This window comes from Orbicella franksi, chromosome 9, assembly GCF_964199315.1.
Source record: "Orbicella franksi chromosome 9, jaOrbFran1.1, whole genome shotgun sequence".
Taxonomy (NCBI): Eukaryota; Metazoa; Cnidaria; class Anthozoa; order Scleractinia; family Merulinidae; genus Orbicella; species Orbicella franksi.
Window position 1 is genome coordinate 30,918,320 of NC_138153.1, and position 19,924 is coordinate 30,938,243.

Consider the following 19,924-nt stretch of genomic DNA (forward strand, 5'->3'; position numbering starts at 1 on the left):
AATGTTAATGTTTTCATTTGGTTATGGTACTCTTGTGTCGTGTGATTTCAGATGAATATCAAAGGTGATTCTACCACGTGTTGCGCGCGTCCCGCGCACGAGAAAATCAGCTGTGGTGGAGCGGCGGGAATCTGTCGATATTTTTACGACACTGCGCCGAGTGGAAGATTTGGTACCATGACTTACTTTTCAAGAGTTGTCGCTAAACGAGTCAGTCATCTACCACACCAGAACGAGTGCGTGGTTGCCTAGAAACGCGCCTTTAACTGAAAAGAGATTTCATAGAAAGGTTGCATAGAAACGTATCTTTAGGCGCAAAAGAACAAATGTAAAAGTCATCGGAGGTGAAGTTTTCTGGTCTGATCCCTCAGAGGTTTCTTGGGGTGGAATAAGACAAGCGCGCAAATAGAGAAGAAAAATGTTTTCAGTAAATCTTCTGCGAAGTTGGTGGGGACCACGGCAACACTATATCTCCACGAGAAGGTCCTCAGGGTGGAGCTAAGCTGTGATGAGTTATTTTATCAGTTCTGCAAAAATGCATGACACGTTTTAGAAGTTGAGTTTTACGAGATAAGGAAAATAATAGTAAAAAAAATGTACGATAGTTAACATTTTATCTTAGTATAAATGATAAGTTGTCATGATGTTTCGTGAACCTAAGTTAGTTTTCTTGTTTCATCGTGTGTATTCCTCGGCTGAAGTTTTCTTAATCCGTTCAATCCAAGACCAGAATTTTAATTCTCCTATGTACTCCATACATTTCGTTGAAGATTAGTTCGGAGAATTTTGCAGTAAATCAAGACATCCTCAAGTTGATGGTTTTGTTTATTCTGATCACCCGTGTGCTTCACATTTTTTTTTTTTTATTTGGAGAAATCAGATGTTCGCTCTTGGATTGAAGGGTTTAATTAAAAATATCAATAAAACAGTCAAGAAAGAGAGGTTCTCTTATTTTTAGTTGTTGTATAAATTGAGCTAGCTATATGTAATTTATTTTCGCTTTAAAACATTGTATATAAATTAAGCCACATGGTGCTATGAAGTGACATAAACGTGACGCTGTTGAAGAGTTTTCTATTAAATTATGTTCGCGTGTGACACAAAGAGAGTAAAATAAAGTTCCTAGTTATGAAGCCAAAAGATAGATGTGGGTTCACTGACTTGGGAAGAGGGAAATGATTTCAAGTCAATCCATGCAGCGAAGCCATGCGGAACCGTGTTATTTTACCGGTTTTCACGAAAGTTCTGTAAGGAAATCGTGCAATTGGTTTGCGAAGGCGTTACAGTAATCATGATGTGCAGCACGCGACATTTCCCGCGGTTTTGATGGTTTGTTTCCGTTACGGATTCCACTTCAGATTGGCTTACGAACGATTTTGTGGTTTTACAGTTTGGCGTGTCCATTAGATTAATTTACTATTTTTTCAGTCTTTGATCCTTTGCTTCTACGTAATACACATTCTTTTCATTTAATGCGGATCATTTCACCAAGGCTTTTTATTTCAAGAAACTCCAGCTTTGATCAGAACAAAAACATTTCAATTTGAGTAGAGAAAATGTCAAGACTTCTCAAGACACTGGAACGCTTTTGAATAGTACGCAATAAATTATTACAATCTTGTTCAAGACACGGCACACGCATTGTAAAATGTTTACTTTATGTTGGTTCTGGACATTAAAGTTTTGGAGTAGATTTATTTCTGGGTAAAGCCAAATGAAAAAAAAAATAACATTTTAAATCCCCTTGGGAATATTTGGGTAAGCTCCCTAAGGTAAAGACTTCTTATCTTCTACATATTCTAACGTCGCTGATAGTAATCTTATGCAAATTCTTAATGCTTTGTCTTCAAGGATTAGAGTAAGGTGTTTAAAACTTTTTCGGTTTGCTTCCCAATTAAAACAGCTAGAAAACAATATTTCTTTACTGATTCAGTTTTCATAAATAGTTTGGAAGCGAAAACATTCGATGGTAGACTTCCCTGCTTATTTTATCCTCAGTAAACCACTTTGTTGGCTTTCCATAAGGTGCACTGACAACACTCTATAGGCGAGAATTGTTCTCTCACACCAACAGGTGTTCATGAATGAAGTGACATGTTTTCCTAAGTATTGATGCAGCTCAATATCGGGTTGGAGTGAAAAGAAGACTAGTATTATCAAACAAACTGTAAATAGCCGTGATACAAGCTCAAGTAAGTATTGACAATCTGAGTTATGGCATTATTTACACTTCATGTATTCCTTACTAGGTCTTCCCAATAATTATATTTTTCTGTTTATCAAGGTCTGAAGTGCAAGCACAGATAGTGTGGTCACATCCATCTTGTCATGAACGGTCAATATTCAGCGGAACTTTTGGTCGGTAGCACGCGGGAAGTACAGAGCACGAAAACGATCACGAATTAAATCGATAGCACGCGGGAAACAGTACAGAGCACGAACACGGTCACGAATTAAATCGATAGGCGCGAGAAACACGCAAAGCTTAATTTAACGGAGTGAGACCGAGTATAAAAATCTATACAGCAAAAGAACATGGACGCTTTCCAAACCATTGCCCCTTCATTTTTTTATTGATGAAAAATGCCAGATTACTCAGAGAAGTTGAAAAGGAAATCATATTGCCACATTTTTTTTTCATGCCATGTCAAACGGGCGCACCCTTTACAAAGGACGCCTGCCAGTCGGTTGTGTAAGCACGCGCTTTACTGACACCAGTAGGAAGCTATTTTGGTACTTCAGTCATTCTGAGGTCTTTTATTATTTATATATCCAATTATTTTATAATTCAGACCTAAGTTTCGAGATAGTTCATGAACTGACAAAGTGTTGTGTTAGCCTAAGTAAGTATTGTCACATTAATTATCAATTCTTCTAATCCCTTCTATGCTCAGCAAAATCAGTTTAGTGGATGGGTAAACGTTATTAAATGTAGCTGTATGAAAACAAGGTTAGTTAAGTTCGTCCGCCTTTCAAAAAGGGCGGAAGATTCTGATCAATCGATCTACTAGTGCATTCTATGAAAACATGCAAACAAATTCTCCTCCCCCGCCCCATTAAAATCCCTGTAAAGATGTCGCGCCCTTGCAGCCCGTACTTACAACCGTCCCTAGTCCCCTGCCTTTCATTACATCATACTTGATCTCCTCTCCACCCCTCCTTCTCTCCCTACTCTCACCCTGCGCTTACATGAACCACTTAAGAGTGTCCTAAACTTTATTACTCGAGTGATGATTCAGTCCCAGCACGGCAGGAAATTTAGTGACGTCTAGTAAATTTAAGGGTTGTTATTTAACAAAACTTGACTCAGCAATGTATTGAAGACGCTAGTATCCGGTTACTGTGAGACTGAAAAAAATTAAGAGATGTACATAATGTGATAATTAGAAAAATCAGTCCCACACTTTCATAGAGCATAACTATTATACTAAAGAAGCTTTGTATTTGAAATGTGTTTCCTTCCGAGTAATTTATTTCATGATTTCCACGAAAGCTTCATCAACACGAGGATGCAGGCTCGCATTAAAAAAAAGAGATTCATCCAGCTCCGAAATAACAACTCCCCATTAAAGCACTTGATTTCCAAGGCCAAGGGACGCGTTTCGTTATTAAAACTCTGATCAAGACCTGACCGAAGGCTTATCATAGAGAGAAAAGTCTCACTAGAAATGATGGCTAGACATTGTTGGTAATTAATGAGATTCGCTTATAACAAGACACCTCTAAAGAAGAAATGTAAAAAATAACAAATAAATGTGGAGACTCTTCATCAATATATTGTTGCATGAAAATTATTGTCTTCCTGTTTGTCAATAATCTAGGGATCGTCTTTGAAATAGGGCTGGGTTAAACCGCAATTTGAGTCAGGATCAGGGGGCTTCCTAAAATGGGGAGTTTAAAGAAGGGAGCTTAATACCCTAAGACTCTAATGGACTGAAAAAAATCCTTAATTCCACCATATCTCTTGCTGAAAGAAAATCGCGCGAATTTGCCTCGAGCACGTGCACCTGCGCGGGTGACATATTAAACCCGTGTAAAAATTACCATAGCAACCTTCAATCACCTCCTACAGTTGTGGTTTGCAACGGAAGCCCACCACAGCCAACGCAATTTTTACTTTAGCTTTTTTTTCCGTGTATTTTTAGCATCTATTAGACATTGTTAGAGTCTTTGTTGAAATTTGAAACATTTTCCACACAAGTCAATCCTTACAATAAACTGCTCAGCTTGAGTGCGCGTTGCCCACGTGCATTGATCTTTACCCCGCTTCTCACGAACTCTTCCTCTGATTGGTTTACGTGATGAAATGCGTTACGTCATCTAATCACACATTCAGTGTTCTGGGTGACGTTTTGATATCTACCGTAGCGAGAATTCGCTCAAAAGCGTACAACTGGTCGAGAAGGGAAGTCAGTTTTGGCAACCATCCTTAAAATTTATTCAAGTTTTCAACTCATTTTATCCTTGATAAGTGAATCTCTCCTCTTTGCGACAAGTAGTCGAGCCACCGTTGAAGAAAGATAATTGGTTGTGGGTAAAGTTCAACCTGTCGATTCGATGCAACTTGGCGAGGTCCGAGCTGCGAAGGCAGACGATTTTGACCATTTTCGTCGGCTGGCGGAGAGCGAGGATGGATGGAATCTACAGTACGATAAACAGGGAACAAAAGTCTACTCCAAAGTCAAGGAAGGTTCTACGGTTAGGCTTATCAAGGTAAGTGGAAGTGACCAGACATTTTCGACAGTAAAAGCTAATTTGAACACCGTAACCTCGGAAGTGTTAATTTGGTGAGTTGGATCACTGAAAGGAATGGAGTTAAGCTTAACTGGAAATTACCCCATCTGTCGGTGAGACTTGCGAGAGAAAATATCGTAAAAGCTCAGTGTTGTCCCTTTTGTGGTTGCGATAGATGATAGCGGAAGTTGTCCCGGGTTAACGTGGAACGGAACACAGTAGTGTTTCGAGCTTTCTCATACTTTAGTTCGACAAGTCTCTCGGCCGGCGAAATTAATTCTCTTTGCTTTGTTCAAGTTAATATCTTTGAGATTATTACTGTTAAATAAACTTAAGCTTACGTTTTTAATGATAACCGTTAAGTATTCTTTAGTAAGATGGTCTTTGTACTGAACTAACATGTATTTTACACTAAGTTTCCATGTAGCAATAAGGCTTGCTTTTCTCAAGCTTCGGTCGTAAAACAACCTTTTGGTAGCGAATCGATGGTCAATAAAGTTATTTATTTTCCCAGACAGTAACAGACATTGGTAATCTTAAATGTTTTTTGGCGAGGGAAAGAATTTCTGAAATCATAAAATGTCGAAATTCAACCGTTATTCCCAGTTCGTGGTTATTCTTGCTATTGAGAAACAGGCCAAACGTCATGCAGCGTTACACAATAGTATAGCTGATATGTCATTTTTATGCAGTGCGTTGCACTGTAACCTCACCGTCGAGAAAAAAAAATCCCTGGCGAATTGAACCATCCACGAAGCTGGCTTAACATCTGATAAGGGCCATCGAAGTTTCTTTCGTTTGAAGCACTAAATTAAAGCTTGGACTTTGTCATCGAGCAATGAACATTTCTGTTCATTTCATCTGTAAGCTAAAGCTTAAATGCTGACGTTTGGTTTTAAGCGGCTTTTCTGGCTTTGAAAATTTATCATTTTCCAATGTGTGGCTTTTTTATCGATAGATAAAATGTATAGCTTAAGTGGAAGAGTCTGAAAGTAACAGAGTTCCAGTTTTTATCGATTGGGAGTCAATATTTATTTTATGAATTACTCAGATAGGCTTTCCATTCATAGCTTTACGATGTTTATGGGCCAGTATTCGCTGTTTAGATATTTTTATGCAAGTAAAAAACAGTTTTATTTTTATGGGTACATTTAGGGGAAAAAATTTGTAGATTTCTGATAATGGTTTTTGTTGAAACCACAAAATCATTTAAAGTGTTTACAAATTCCAATGGAACTCCACAGGCAATTTACAGTATGATAATATATTGATTTTACCAAGGTGGAGTTGATGTTGACAATTTATTAACTGTTGCTCTGTATAAACTGTTTATTTAGTGCAAAGTTGTACATTACACCCAGTGGGCCGGTTATTCCTGTTGATCAAGTTCCCTGTTTTCAAGCCTCTTCAGGAGAAAAAAAAAAATACAATTATATTGAAAACACACCCTAACCTTGAAGCACTGTTTTCAGTAGTGCAAAATTAATAGCACAGTCCATATTTAATGTGCTATTTGTCTTTGCTATTATGCTGAGAAGTACAATCATGATACAGTGCCAATTTTGCCCAACGGTAACCTCAACTCCTTGCTAGCTAGAGGCTCTTGTCACATGATGGTCAGTTGATAGATAGGTAGAGACAAAGTGAGAAACTAAACAACAAGATGTAAAAGAGATGGGGCAAGTGTAAGAGAAAGAGAACCTGCATACTACGATGCTATACTTTTGTTAGCATGAGCAGTCCTAATTTATTGACCTACAGGACAGGAAAAAAACCCAGGTCCAATTACCCAGGACAAGTAAATTTTGCTCTGGGGCAGGTTAAAATAGAAGTTCATTGGCCCGGTGGGCAAGTGACATTAGCCTCAGTAGTCTTGTGAGCCTGAATAAAATGTCAGCTTGATTAGTGATAATATCTTGTCGGAAGCTATTTCCAAACTTAAGACTTCAAGATTAGTTAACCATTAGGTAGCTTGACAGCGTGCATTGGAATCCAGGCAAACTTTGTTCGCATTTGCCCTTTGATTTCCATACTGGCTACCAAGTTGGCAAGTAATATTTAAGGAGGGGGGCATTGGGATTTTCAGTTTTGCAGTTTTGGCTATTTTTTAGATTGGTTTTTTGGTTTTTGTGCCATTTGACTTCGGGTTTTGGGTTTTGGGTTTTGGTGTTCATTGCGGTTTGTGGATTTTTCGTTTTTTAGCATACTATCAGTTTTTCGGTTTTGGTAACCGATGTGGTTTTTGGTTTTTCCTATTTTGTGCTATTTGGGTTCTGGTACCTCTTCAATTTGAGCGGCAATTGATCTCAAATAGCTGTGAAACACCAAAGTTATTGAGAGGAATGCGTGTCAAACTAAATGTCACGGTAGGGGATCACGCATCTCGAATGACACCTTAGACTTTGACCTTGCATACCAGGGTGATCATTTGGTCAGTTTCCAACATGCCTCCCATGCCAGCAATGGAAGGAGCAATAATTGCTTGTGGATTGTGTTGCACTTTTTTACAAGGAGGGGAAAGGCAGCGAGAATTTTTGAAAGAAAAACATGTTTAGATGTGAAGTGAAAAGATACTAAAAGATACAAAGGCATTCACAAATACTTTGATAAAATTGGTGTTAGTGTAGTTTACTCTGTATGTCCCACAATTCACCATTGTATTGGTTTTTGATGGTTTTGTATGCTGTTTTCGGTTTTGGGCGAGTTTTTTTGCGGTTTTGCAGTTTTGGATGATTTCTTCGGTTTTGTGGTTTCTAATATACCCCAATGCCCCCTCTTTAAGTGGGGCAAGTGAAAAGTGAAATTTAAGTGGATTTCAATTTTTTTTTTTCCCTGCCCTGATGGACCGTTAGAGGTTGGTATGCAGTCAAAGTATAAATCAGCCCTTGGTTGTTTTCTTTAATTAGGTTTGCATAGGAATAACACTGTGACACTCGAGGGCAATTTTTTGTGAGGCTGCACCAATGTATACATGACTTTTTACAGTGCACCTCAGATGTAAGCGAACTTCACGTACACGTATTATATACGTGAATTTTGCATATACGTGAATATCAAGACATGCATGTATATCTCTTTGTTATGCATTGCCCCAAGTTTCTTTATATGAAGCTTTGTCGGACAAACAAAGGACATTTCTGGAATGAAAAAGTATCAGGCTTCAATGTGAAATTTGCATACTTTGAAAAACGTCTATGAAAGCCTAAATATTTCGAGTTTTCAATCGCTTCGCAAATTCATCGACAAACCACTGTTTATTAACACTTGCTTGATTTTTAGCTACTAAAATGTACATCTTCACTGTAGAACTTTTTTGCCCCAGATCTCAGATGCCTTCCTCATAGTTGATGGAAATGAGTGTACTTGTATTATGATGAAAGAGATGATTTTGTTTTTGTTAAGACACAACACTGCTTTGTTTAGGTGGTGACCAACTTTGCAGATGTGTCTCCATCACTGATGTACGACGTGCTTCACGATGCAGACTACAGGAGATGTTGGGATGATAATATGTTGGAATGCTTTGAGATATGCCAACTGGACAGATATAATGATATTGGATATTATTCTAGTAAGTCAATCTGTTTGTGCCCTGATTTGCCATGTAGCTTAGTGCCTACAGATCAAGGGGACCAGGTTCAAGTTCTGTTAGTGTTATTGTGTTCCATTCCTGGGTGAGACAATCAACTACTGCACTGACTTCCAGGTGTATTTCAACACTGGCAAGTTTGTTTGGGTTCTAGTATTCTAATATCCAGGTGGCAGGAAGCAATGGCTCAGTATTATTATATGGATTGTGTTTGTAGTCGAAATAACGGGCATTCTGATTGGCTGATTCTAGGGCATTATTCTCCTGTAATGCCCACAAGCCGATTATGGGTCTGCAAAATCAAAGCAAAAAGCCATATGATAAACAACTTATTAACCTCGAATGTTCAGTCTTTGCGGGAAAATCTCAAATGCCAGCCTTGCCGTATTGACCTTGTTATCACTCAGTCAATGAGGCAATGTCTCTGTTTGAGATTTTCCTGTTAAGACCTCACTCTCAGTTAATAAGAAGTTAATATTGTGTAGTTCCAGAAAATATCCATATATGAAGAAGCTAGTCATAAAAGGGGATAAGTGACGATTTTGGTTGCTTTTCTTTTTTCTTGCTCCAAATTAGCTGAATTTTTGCATGTGGTCTTCAATGTAATAGAAAAATGTGGTTCTGTATTTTTGTCGCTGGTTTTTGCTTTGTTTTCGAGTTAAAACGTAGGCAAAAAACTTGGCTTTTCCTAGCCATGTCTTTAGGAGTTTATTTGTTGAACAGCAAACAGGCAGACTGTTTATAGTGTATGAAGTCAAAACCAAATCCCACAGCATATAGAGCGGAAATCTGGGAACGGATTGTTTACACCGGTTATTGTGACGTGAACACAACACGTGAATCGATCGAGCGTCAAACGAAATGCCATCAAACAAAAAAGAGATGTGCCGTATTAGAGCTCTGTCAACCAATATCTTAAGCATTGTTTTAAAGTACCTTGTGTGCCTACCTGGTGGTTGAGAGGCATCATAAAGCCTCGATAAACCCGTAAGTCATCAGCACGTTTTAAAGAATCAAAATGTGTTCTGAAACTTCGAAGGCAGCTGATATACCGTAATCGTGTTATCGGCGTTCGAAGTCAGATCGAGCCAGGTAGCAAAGTCCAAGAGCAGTTCTTGCCCAAGAAAAATACCCTCTGGTGAGTTGTGGCCCATTTGCCAAGCGTTGCTAGCGTCAAAGTTTGGAAAGCGAGAACTGGTTTTAGACTTATAAAATTTGTCTTGTATCGACCGCCATGTCTTCCCGCGCACGAGGTGTAAAGACCCTTCCCGGCATGCATTGCGATTACGTTCTGCGGACGTTTCTCGAACTGGTAACTAGATTTAAACATAATAATGGCCAGCAAGTGGCGATCGATTGTAACAGATCTGTGATCCAGTTTGCGTTGATTTTATTTCAAATCGGCATGATTTGTAGTGTTTTGAGCTTCTGGGATCAGGGGACATGCAGATGTATGGAGACCCGTACGTTGCGCAGAAGGGTTAATCTGTTAATCTGTCAGCCCTATTTATAGAGCGTTTTCACGTGGAGTCATCGAATTCTTAAATCCAAAACTAAACAGCCGCCAAAGTTGTTGTCCTCATCAGGCATAAGAGGTACCAGCGCATTTTGAACTTGGAAGTTATGGCGGTGCGTGACATAAAGCTACGATCGCGTTTGTCGAAAACTATGTTTTATCTCGTGATTTTTTAGCCATTGAAGACCTTGCCGTATTTGAAAAAGTGTTTATTGAAATGTTTATTTGTTTTGTTTTATTTTTATTTACACCTTTTTTTGACCTGAAATCAACATTTTTGAGCTTATACGTTGCGTGAAATTACCATTTTCAGGAGCCCATCATGGGCTCCTACCATTTTGCTGTTTTCTAAGTGAAACCAACATCCTTGCCGTCACGCGTTAATGCGAAATCAACATTTTAACCTATTTAGACCTGAAATCAACATCATTGAGCTTATGCGCTGCGTGAAATTGACATTTTGCTGGTCTCTAAGTGAAACCAACATCCTTGCCGTCACGCGTTAACGTGAAATCAACATTTTAACCTATTTAGACCTGAAATCAACATTTTTGAGCTTATGCGCTGCGTGAAATTGACATTTTGCTGGTTTCTAAGTGAAACCAGCATCCTTGCCGTCACGCGTTAACGTGAAATCAACATTTTAACCTATTTAGACCTGAAATCAACATTTTTGAGCTTATGCGCTGCGTGAAATTGACATTTTGCTGGTTTCTAAGTGAAACCAACATCCTTGCCGTCGCGCGTTAACGTGAAATCAACATTTTAACCTATTTAGACCTGAAATCAACATCATTGAGCTTATGCGCTGCGTAAAATTGACATTTTGCTGGTTTCTAAGTGAAACCAACATCCTTGCCGTCACGCGTTAACGTGAAATCAACATTTAAACCTTTTTTGACCTAAAATCAACATTTTTGAGCTTATACGTTGCGTGAAATTGACATTTTGCTGCTTTCTAAGTGAGATCAAAGTCCCTGCGGTCGCGGCGGGCCGATCCTTTGTTATGATAAACCGAGGCGAGACTTCGACTTATAACAAAGGCTTGGCTTGGTTATTATAACAAAGGATCGGCTCTGTTTATCATAACAAAGGCCCGGCTTCGTTTATTTGCAGCCTCGGCGGGAAAAGGGCGTTAGGTATTTTAATCAAAAGTGAACTTTGTCGAAAACGCTCCAAATTTCGCATAGAGTTTTGTTTAGGTATGTTTAGCAATGTCCCGTAGTTTTTGCGCTAAACCTTGCTTCGTTTTCAGGATATTGCGTATGCAAAAAACCACTCGGTTTTCCTAGCGGCGTCTTTATAAAGCGAAGCAAAAACCAGCGGCAAAAATACAGGAACACGTTTTTCTATTACATTGAAGACCACATGCAAAAATTCAGCTAATTTGGAGCAAGAAAAAAGAAAAGCAACCAAAATCGTCACTTATCCCCTTTTATGACTAGCTTCTTCATATGTACCTCCCCCACAGAAAGGATTTCTTCTAAAACCCCCCACTCCTCTGGAAATTCCAATCAAGCTTCATACAGGTCTTTAAATTTTTTGATCTTATACAGCCCCCACCCGTCAGGAAATTCTAGTTCCTTCTGTGGGGGTAGTATGGATATTTTCTGGAACCTGCAGATTGTCACATCTTACACTGTAATTGACACTTCATGCTATCCTCTGGTACTCTTTGTGTCTGCAACAAACAAGTTCAATTTTATTGTTGTTTTCTCTTTCAGTTAAATGTCCATCACCAATGAGAAACAGGGATTTTGTAACTCAGAGGTCATGGTACTGGGAAGATGATAACTTTATTATATTTAACCACACAGTACATCACAAGGTTAGTGGGACAAATGGTTGCACTGGCTGATTTATTTGCTTGTTATTTGTAAAAGTGAACTAGAAACCTGTACCGTATGATATACAGCTGTTAATTTGTTTTTCTCTTTTTTTGTTTTTGGTTCCATTTTTTTTTTCCAAGGAAAAATAAAATAAAATCTGTTATCTGGCACCTTTGGGAAGGCTTTAAAACACATATATACACCTTTATGCAGGATTTTCACTGTAATCTAATGTCAATAAATTGTCTTTTTCTTGATATTTTTGTGTGTCTTTTAGGATGTACCACAAAAGAAAGGTTTAATCCGTGGTAATTCAATTCTTAGTGGATATTATGTACAAAGAAAGGGGGAAGGTTGCTCTCTTACATATGTGTCTCAAGTGGATTTAAAAGGTAATTTGTGTAACTTTAGTTTTAAAATTGTTCATTTGTTTTGTGATTTACTTCTTGCATACGGCTGGTGCACCTGAAATTTAAATTGACCAATCAGGATTCAGCAAGCAGGAAAAACTGTACTGTCCTGACGTCAAACAAATGTTAACAGGAAAGGCATTGAAGTCAGGCATCTTTTTTCATTGGAGATGGCATTAAATATTCATGAAAAGGGATTTTATAACTCCAAAAACTATATCAGATTGCTAAAAAGTGAAAAATACAACAAACTTTGTCTCTCCAAACTTATAATTTGGCGCAAAAATGGGTCACCCACGTCCAGTGACTCGCTCGTCGCATGTCGCCAGGTGGCATAATAGTTGTGTTATTTTAGACAAATATGTTGTTCCTCGTCATATTGAACCCGAAATTGTTGAGTTAAGTATTAAAAGAGGCCAAAGCGACCTGTTGAGCTAACAAAGAAAAAGGCTATTGTCAAGACGTATCAGTATGACAGCTCGGTTTTGACTGTCACTCATAGTGCTGGGAGAGCCCCCGTATGCAAGTTTGTTCTTTGTACTACATGTAGGCAGTTAAATTGTTCAGTCAGTATTTTCACTATAAAATGTTGTTGCACTTTTCATGTACACAAAACTACCAGAGTGAAAACTGTATTATAAATCCAGTGTACATGTGTTCTACGCTGACTGGTACTCACCAAAGTACTTGTAAAACTGCAATTGTATTGTCTTTCAAGTCAAGTGTATAAATCTGATATAACATGGAAATTCAGTAGTCCATATACAGTACACGTTCATATTGCATACAATGTGCATGTATAAATGTGAGCTAATCATCCGTCAGAAAGTGTCATAAAGTTGGAAGATTTTGTATCTTTGCAGGAAACATACCAAAGTGGTTAGTAAACAAAGCCTCCACAAAGATTGCTCCAAAGGTTTGGCAGTTTCGTTAATAAATGTGTACATGTACCTTTGTGTTGTCTTCAAATTTAAATTTTGGTCTCTATTGAGATACTAGGCACTACATTGAACATGTATAACTGATAATACACACAGTCCCCACTACCGTTGCGTGTATCTAAGTGTGGACACGTGATGACAAAGCATGCTCTAATTGGGTGTCAAACATAGCATGATTGGTCAGACCATAACACAAATTTTCAGGCTCAAAATGTTCACCATCAACAAATACGGGTGAAACCAATATTTCATGGTTATACTAGAAGTAAAACCACTTTCAAAAAGACGTTTGCATATTGACACAAGTCAGAGTCCATTTCTCTGAAGAAGTCTTCATTGTCCAGTCTTTCTGTCATTTTGTGTGCTGAACTTTTAGAAAGTTCACACCGCGGTCTGCTAAGCTTGAAATGTTTGATGACCAATCATCCCATGTTTGACCCCCAGTTAGAGCATGCTTTGGCATCCCGTGTTCATGCTTTAATACATGCAAGTGATGGTACATTTACTAGGCAGAGTTGTGTCATTTTGGTATTCCTATGGTTGGCAGAAGTCTGTTGTTATCTAATGGATTCAGTGGATTAGAGGAGCAATATGGCTTAGGTTTTGAAGTGAATTGCTTCTTCTCCTGGATGGGATGCTGGTCCAAATGTTGTAGTAACACTTTGTAAAGCTGCCCAAACAATTTGCCAGCATCATTACTTTTGGTGCAGAGTGGTTACTTGTAGTTAAGTGTCTTTTCAAGAAAATAACTTAATTTAGGTAGCAAATAATTTAATCCTTTTTTGTAGGTTGTAGCCAAAGTTCACAAGGCTGCTCTTGGATACCAAGCGTGGAAAGCTCTACACGCACCAAGCTATAAACCATGGATCTGGCCTGAGCAGAGTATTCTCCCAAAACTCCGCCTAGACGATGTAGAATCTGTAAGCAGTGAATCTCCCAGTGGATCAGATCAAGAACAGGAAGTGATAGGTGATGATCCCAATGGATACTCCAGTGAGGACAATTTAGATGAAATAATGCTTTGACACTGGCATTCAGTTGAAGTGTCAAAAACTTACCAGAGAAATTGCTGTAACTTTTATACAGCATTATTTTTGCTTAGCAGTGTAGATCTTAATAGAAAAATATTTGAAGTAGAACTCTATAGTTGTAAATGTGTAGCTAGCTAGAAAAACAAAAGATGGTTAAAGTTAAGAATTTTATGTAGGTTATAGTGATTGTTTCAATCTAAGCCATTTCGTTATTGCAAGAATATAAGCAAGCAGGAAATTGAAGAGGTGTAGTGTTGTCAGGGATTGACCACTTTAGAGTAAGTTAACTACTTAGACTTCTTAAGTTAAAGCATTTAGTACAATGTTTGCAGTTCTGCAGGCAGTTCTGCTTGATGTATGTACAGTGTGTACAGTACTTCGATCTCAATGATCAGTTTACACAAATAGAAAACATTCCTTACAAGTTAGATGTGCAGTTTTTCAGTCTGTAACAAAATGATGAAAATCCTGCTCAATAGTGGTCATTTCACATAAACCAGTGTTTCGTGCAACAATAGGGAGTTAAGGCAACCATGATGGCGAGTGACGTCATTAAGAAATTAATTTATATTTCACTTACAAATCTTGTTATACTCTTGAGTCATTCAATTAGTCTATAAGTCTTTTGGATAGCAACATTCCTGTTGCCATTGCCGTTGTGGTTTGCTTCAATTAAAAACTCCCTCAATGTAAAAGGTGGGACTACCTTGTAGAGCGTAATACAAGTAAACAGTGCTAAGTAAAAGGACCGCTCAGTTGGACAATAAACAACTAAGGGTTTCTCTGACTAAATTGGTACAAGTTGATTGTGGGAGTGAACTGAGATATTGATGATTTTCTGGGCTGAAAGGGTTACTTGTTATTACATTGTAGTTCTTAAGACTAAGTTCATCACTTATGTCACCATGGCTACTTTTGCCTCGAGCCAGTGTTAATTCTAAATATACATTGCAATTTTAATTGCAAAACTGGCAATCTGTGTGAAGAGGTAATTGGTATATGCTAGATAATGTTCATCTGATTCTTTTGATAACTAAGTTATTGCTTAATTGGTAAATTATGCACGAAATCTGTATATCACCTGGGAAACACTATGCAGTGTTTGTTTGTTTGTTTTTTTAACTCTGGAAATCTCAAAACCAATCTTTCAGTGTAGATTGTTAACAGAAACTAAGTTTTTGTTTGGTGAAGTCAAAAGATTTAATTGCAAGATGCAAGAAGTTCATTTGTATGTGACATTTAATAAGTAGGAGGATTCGACAGTTTTGCCATGTACTTTCAAGTCATAAGTAACAGACTATTTGTTGGATGAATTCAACTTTGTTTGGAAGAAGTATAGTAAAAGTAAGAAGTATTCTGTATTTATGACAGTTCTACTTGCAAACCTCTATTATCTTCTCTGTTGGGGTTTCTGTTGGTGCCAAACATTTCCTTAACAACCAGCACTATGGTCAATAACAAAACACAAAAAGATATGGTAGGTCTGATAGATTGACCGGGGAATAAGATTTTTCTGAATCATGTAGAACATATTTAAATAGTATAAACCACATTATTGGTGATTACTGATAATGGTTGCTATTTAATATTTTAATATATTTGCTAAATTTTCTATTTGAGTAAGCTCCACTGCTCTCCACAATCTTTACTTTCTGTCCCTCGAAACTATCTATAATAAAGAATGCTCTCTGCAGTTTTTGTGAATTTTAATGAGAGTTTAATGCCTGTATTTAACTCTTTTTAGGCCTATTTGTAGAAACGTTATCCTTGTTAGAATGGCTACCTTTCTCCTGGGCAATCTTTTACCAAGCATTTTATATGAAAATCACTTCACTGCAGACCAGACCCAAATCTTGGCAGAAGGGGCACCTCTCTAATATGGATGGTAATCCATTGCATTCAAAACACCAGTGCCGATTTTGACGCCTGGGCTGAGAGAAGGACTGAGAGTAGAGTGCACTGCCCAAGAACACAACACTAAGCCAGAGTTTTAAAGACCAAGAGCTGAACAGACAAGCAAATAGTTCACCCTAGAAGACAAGCAGTCTGTCTTTTCTGGGTCCACTGACCACAATGTAAAAGGAAAATTTGCTCTGCATGGCCATGTTTCCTTGGGTGTTCATTCATTGCATGCCACAGTGTAGAAAACAGGTGCACATATTCTGAGGTCACCACAACTTTACACTCTGGCTAGTAAAGCAGAGTTAGTTACTAAAATGGTAAAGTTTGTTCTCAATTAAGAGTGCAGTACACCAACCATATTGTGAGAGGTGTGGTGACCTTGTGGTTAGTGCGCTCATCTCTGGATCGAGCGGTCCGGGTTCGAGCCCTGGCCAGGCACGTTGTGTTGTGTTCTTGGGCAAGACACTTAACTCTCACAGTGCCTCTCCACCCCAGGTTAATAAATTGGCACCGGCAAACTTAATGCTGGGGGTAACCCTGTGATGGACTGGCATCCCATCCAGGGGGGAGTAGAAATACTCCTTGTAGCTTCATGCTTATAGAAACCTGGATAAGCTTCAGCCTGATGGGCCACTTTGCTTGTATGCAGACTTTCCCTTACACCAACCAGTGGGTCACTGTACCTCACCAAAATTATTTTATTAATAATGAACAGCAGTAACTATTTTGGAGCAGCCTTCCTCAGCACTTCAATAGTACCATACATGAGTTAGTGTATTTAGAAGAAAATGAAAATATACTTTGAAAAGAGCTAGATAAATAGATCAAAATAAGTGCTAATGCCTGTATATATGTGACAGTGCTTATAAGCTGGAGAAGAAAGTGGTCTTCAATTTGCATTTGAAATTGTTCACAAATTGCAGTTGCTTTTATCAGTGGTAGAAAAGAATTCCAAGTTATATGGTGGTAACTGCAAATTATCATCCAGACCACCTTGGGATTTTAGGTTCATTCTTAGAGGTCTAAAGTAAACAAATTGTTAGGCGAAGGACAAGTATTTTTATTTAGTGGATTAACCAGCATTGGTGAACATACAGTGCATGTATGAAGTGGAATGATTCAATACATGTGTAGTGTCAGTGCATATATAATATACTGTGCTGTGCTCTAACAAACGTACAGAGTACTTGTAAGCCAATAAAGGCCAATGATGTTAGTCCCTGTGTTTTGCCACATTGCCCCACCCCACACCCACCACCAACCACCAAGCACAGTCTAGAGTTAAAAGCACAGAATTACAAACATCGAAAGCTCTCTAAATGAGGATCTTGCCCATCACATATCTACCAGATGTAAGGGACCAGTACAGCTGTGTTTTGACGGTACTTTTGGTATTCTGTGAGATGCCCCCATTTCTTCAATCCTTGCCTCTCCAAGATTGGAATACCACTCACTCGAGTCAGCAAATAAGCCACAAACATGGGAGAGACTACACTCCAGTACTGATGACCAGACATCACTGAAGAAGCTGGAAGGAACAAGCTGGACCACATCAGAATCTCGCCAAGATAGTTAGGATATTGACAAAGGCTCCAGAGCCCAGATGAAATCCACTTGCCCTTGTTAGCGGGATCTGCACGGAACTGCGACTTCTGGCTATCGGCTAGTGATTCTAGTATAAACCCGACTAACCAAAGTGACCATCCCAGGTAATCCTTCCAGGTTGTCTTCTCGTCTTTGGCAGAAGTGTTCAAAATCATGGTGGGCAGCAGCGTCGTCCATACCCATACACCTTGTAATGTCCAGTAGATCCAGAACACTCCAGGGTTACCTCGGACCTTGTCGAAGCGGCTATCCTTTCCATCCTGAAGAACTCGCTTGAATAGATGAAGTCCTAAACGAAGTCCCCACAATGTGACGCAGCTAGACTGAACGAGCTGGCGAAGGTGAAACTTCCCACCCCATCGCAGCGTTTGCCATGTAAGGAGGATGAATGTGGACGAGCCAGCTAAATCGTAGAATTTCTCTGTTTGAAAAAAAGAAGCTACTAACCACAACCCCCACTGAATACCAAAGTCTAATGCTGCAGCGCTGAACAGAGGGCTAGAGAAAACCTCCATCTTCAACAATTGTTACTCTAAATAGTTACTTAAGGGAGTTGATTACATAATCAGTGACACGCAACTATTAAGGGTTCACGACAAGGCGTTATATCATGTAAAATGGCACACAGTGTCCCCGGAAATTGCGATTCGCAAGTTTTAGAGTATACAGCTCGTACTTTGTTCCTCAGTTTTCTTTTCTGCCCTGATTCAAAATTTACCTCAAAGTGCTATTTCTGGCCCATTTTCTGTCTGACAAATTTCACTGAATTAGGGAAGAAAAAGATCTCGCGTGTTGCAGATCGCGGTTAAAAGGAGATTCCATGCTCCATAAACAACACATAATAAAGGAATCAAGGGCTCAAACGTCACGCAATCTTGAAGCTGAGTCCGAGGGTTTTCACGCCATGGGTAATATTCTTTCTAGCGTCCCCAAAAGACCTCTTCTGACTGCAGCAGCATTAGACTTTGGCATTCAGTGGGGTCTCTGGGTTGTTGCGTCCATTTATCAAACAGAGAAATTCTACGATTTGGCTGGATCGTCCACGGTCATCTTTCTCACTTTGCAATCACTTCGATGGCAGAGGAAGGTTAATTTGCGTCAACTTGTTCAGTCTGGCTGCGTTACAGTGTGGGCACTTCGCTTAGGGTTGTTTCTTTTCCATCGGGTCATTCAAGACGGGAAGGACAACCGCTTTAACAAGGTCCGAGAGAATCCCCGACTGTTCTGGATCTACTGGACTGTACAAGGCGTCTGGGTATGGCTGACTCTACTGCCAACTCTGATATTGAACACCTCAACCAAAGATGAGAAGTTAACCTGGAAGGATTACCTGGGATGGTCACTTTGGTTAGTTGGGTTTATACTAGAGGTAACCGCCGACCGCCAGAAGTCGCAGTTCCGTGCAGATCCCGCTAACAAGGGCAAGTGGATTTCATCTGGGCTCTGGAGCATTTGTCAATATCCTAACTATCTTGGCGAGATTCTGATGTGGTCCAGCTTGTTCCTGCCAGCTTCTTCAGTGATGTCTGGTCATCAGTACTGGAGTGTGGTCTCTCCCGTGTTTGTGGCTTATTTGCTGACTCGAGTGAGTGGTATTCCAATTTTGGAGAGGCAAGGATTAAAGAAATGGGGGCATCTCACAGAATACCAAAAGTATCGTCAAAACACTGCTGTACTGATCCCTTACTTCTGGTAGATTACTAGTGCACTTTGTAACCTGTCTTGTTAGGAATTTAATTTAAATGGGCTATATCACAATGTAGTTAGCCCGTTTCCAAGTTTGATTCAGTTGTAAGACGATATTTATATGACACACTCAGTGGCAGATCTAGAGGAGGGCCCAGGGCCATCCCCCTCCCCCCCCCCCCCCCACCTTCCTGCTTAGCTCAAGGTCTGGATCTGCCACTGGCACTGTATGGTTGTAAGGCTCTACATTAAAATGACTTGATATTCTGTGCGAGGCTGAATAGATGGTTTGTAACCAGTCCCAAGAGATTCAAATGACAAGGGCCTGGTGGCCATGTTGGATGACACCAGCAAAACCTTTTGCTGAAGTCATCCAATATGGCAACAAATTACATCATGCAAAAACCAAGAATAGATAGATGCAGACATAACAATAAAAAAAACTGAAAGCCCTTGAAACCTTAGCTTGCTTACACAGATGCCTCTGATCATTCAATGATCATTTCAAGGTGCCAAAGCACCGGCATAATGTAGAGGTGGTTTCAGAAATACTCAGACAGAAGGGTTTGGGGGGGAGGGGTATCTGAAGTCATTATGAGCCTTTTCTTGCTTGAAGGAGAGACTACATGGAGGAGGGGCTTATATATACACATACACACTCAACATTTGGATGCATGCAAT

General features: G+C 39.2%; 4 protein-coding genes across 6 annotated transcripts in view; 3 read left to right on the forward strand and 1 right to left on the reverse strand.

The window, feature by feature from the left end:
* Window positions 1-2,429, forward strand: part of LOC145497695 (phosphorylase b kinase regulatory subunit alpha, liver isoform-like) — a 27,933-nt gene extending 25,504 nt beyond the window's left edge. For all 3 annotated transcript variants that reach the window (XM_081477527.1, XM_081477528.1, XM_081477529.1), the window contains one exon: window positions 52-2,429. In XM_081477527.1, coding sequence (XP_081333653.1) covers window positions 52-252 — 201 coding nt within the window. In that variant the 3' untranslated portion in view covers window positions 253-2,429. The remainder of the gene's footprint in view (window positions 1-51) is intronic.
* A 1,033-nt stretch (window positions 2,430-3,462) lies between these two features.
* On the forward strand, window positions 3,463-15,760 carry LOC145496773 (START domain-containing protein 10-like). The gene is made up of 6 exons (XM_081476517.1): window positions 3,463-4,713; window positions 8,158-8,305; window positions 11,564-11,667; window positions 11,946-12,060; window positions 12,942-12,994; window positions 13,808-15,760. Exons 1-6 carry the CDS (start codon window positions 4,558-4,560, stop codon window positions 14,042-14,044), a joined length of 813 nt encoding a protein of 270 aa, XP_081332643.1. The 5' UTR covers window positions 3,463-4,557; the 3' UTR covers window positions 14,045-15,760.
* Window positions 15,761-15,838: 78 nt separating this feature from the next.
* LOC145496774 (uncharacterized) lies at window positions 15,839-18,286 on the reverse strand. The gene has a single exon (XM_081476518.1). The coding sequence runs from the start codon at window positions 18,070-18,072 to the stop codon at window positions 17,296-17,298; it is 777 nt and encodes a 258-aa protein (XP_081332644.1). The 5' UTR covers window positions 18,073-18,286; the 3' UTR covers window positions 15,839-17,295.
* Window positions 18,287-18,388: 102 nt separating this feature from the next.
* Window positions 18,389-19,865, forward strand: LOC145497224 (uncharacterized). Its single transcript, XM_081477034.1, has one exon. It carries the CDS (start codon window positions 18,462-18,464, stop codon window positions 19,251-19,253), a length of 792 nt encoding a protein of 263 aa, XP_081333160.1. The 5' UTR covers window positions 18,389-18,461; the 3' UTR covers window positions 19,254-19,865.
* The last annotated feature ends 59 nt before the right edge of the window (window positions 19,866-19,924 follow it).

What these genes read in the sequence shown, in the direction of transcription:
- LOC145496773 (XM_081476517.1), top strand. Translation starts at nt 4,558, where the DNA reads ATGCAACTTGGCGAGGTCCGAGCTGCGAAGGCAGACGATTTTGACCAT. An exon ending in TGATATTGGATATTATTCTA is followed by an intron (nt 8,306 to 11,563) that starts GTAAGTCAATCT and finishes TTTCTCTTTCAG; the next exon opens with TTAAATGTCCATCACCAATG. An exon ending in CCACAAAGATTGCTCCAAAG is followed by an intron (nt 12,995 to 13,807) that starts GTTTGGCAGTTT and finishes CCTTTTTTGTAG; the next exon opens with GTTGTAGCCAAAGTTCACAA.
- LOC145496774 (XM_081476518.1), bottom strand. Translation starts at nt 18,072, where the DNA reads ATGGAGGTTTTCTCTAGCCCTCTGTTCAGCGCTGCAGCATTAGACTTT.
- LOC145497224 (XM_081477034.1), top strand. Translation starts at nt 18,462, where the DNA reads ATGGGTAATATTCTTTCTAGCGTCCCCAAAAGACCTCTTCTGACTGCA.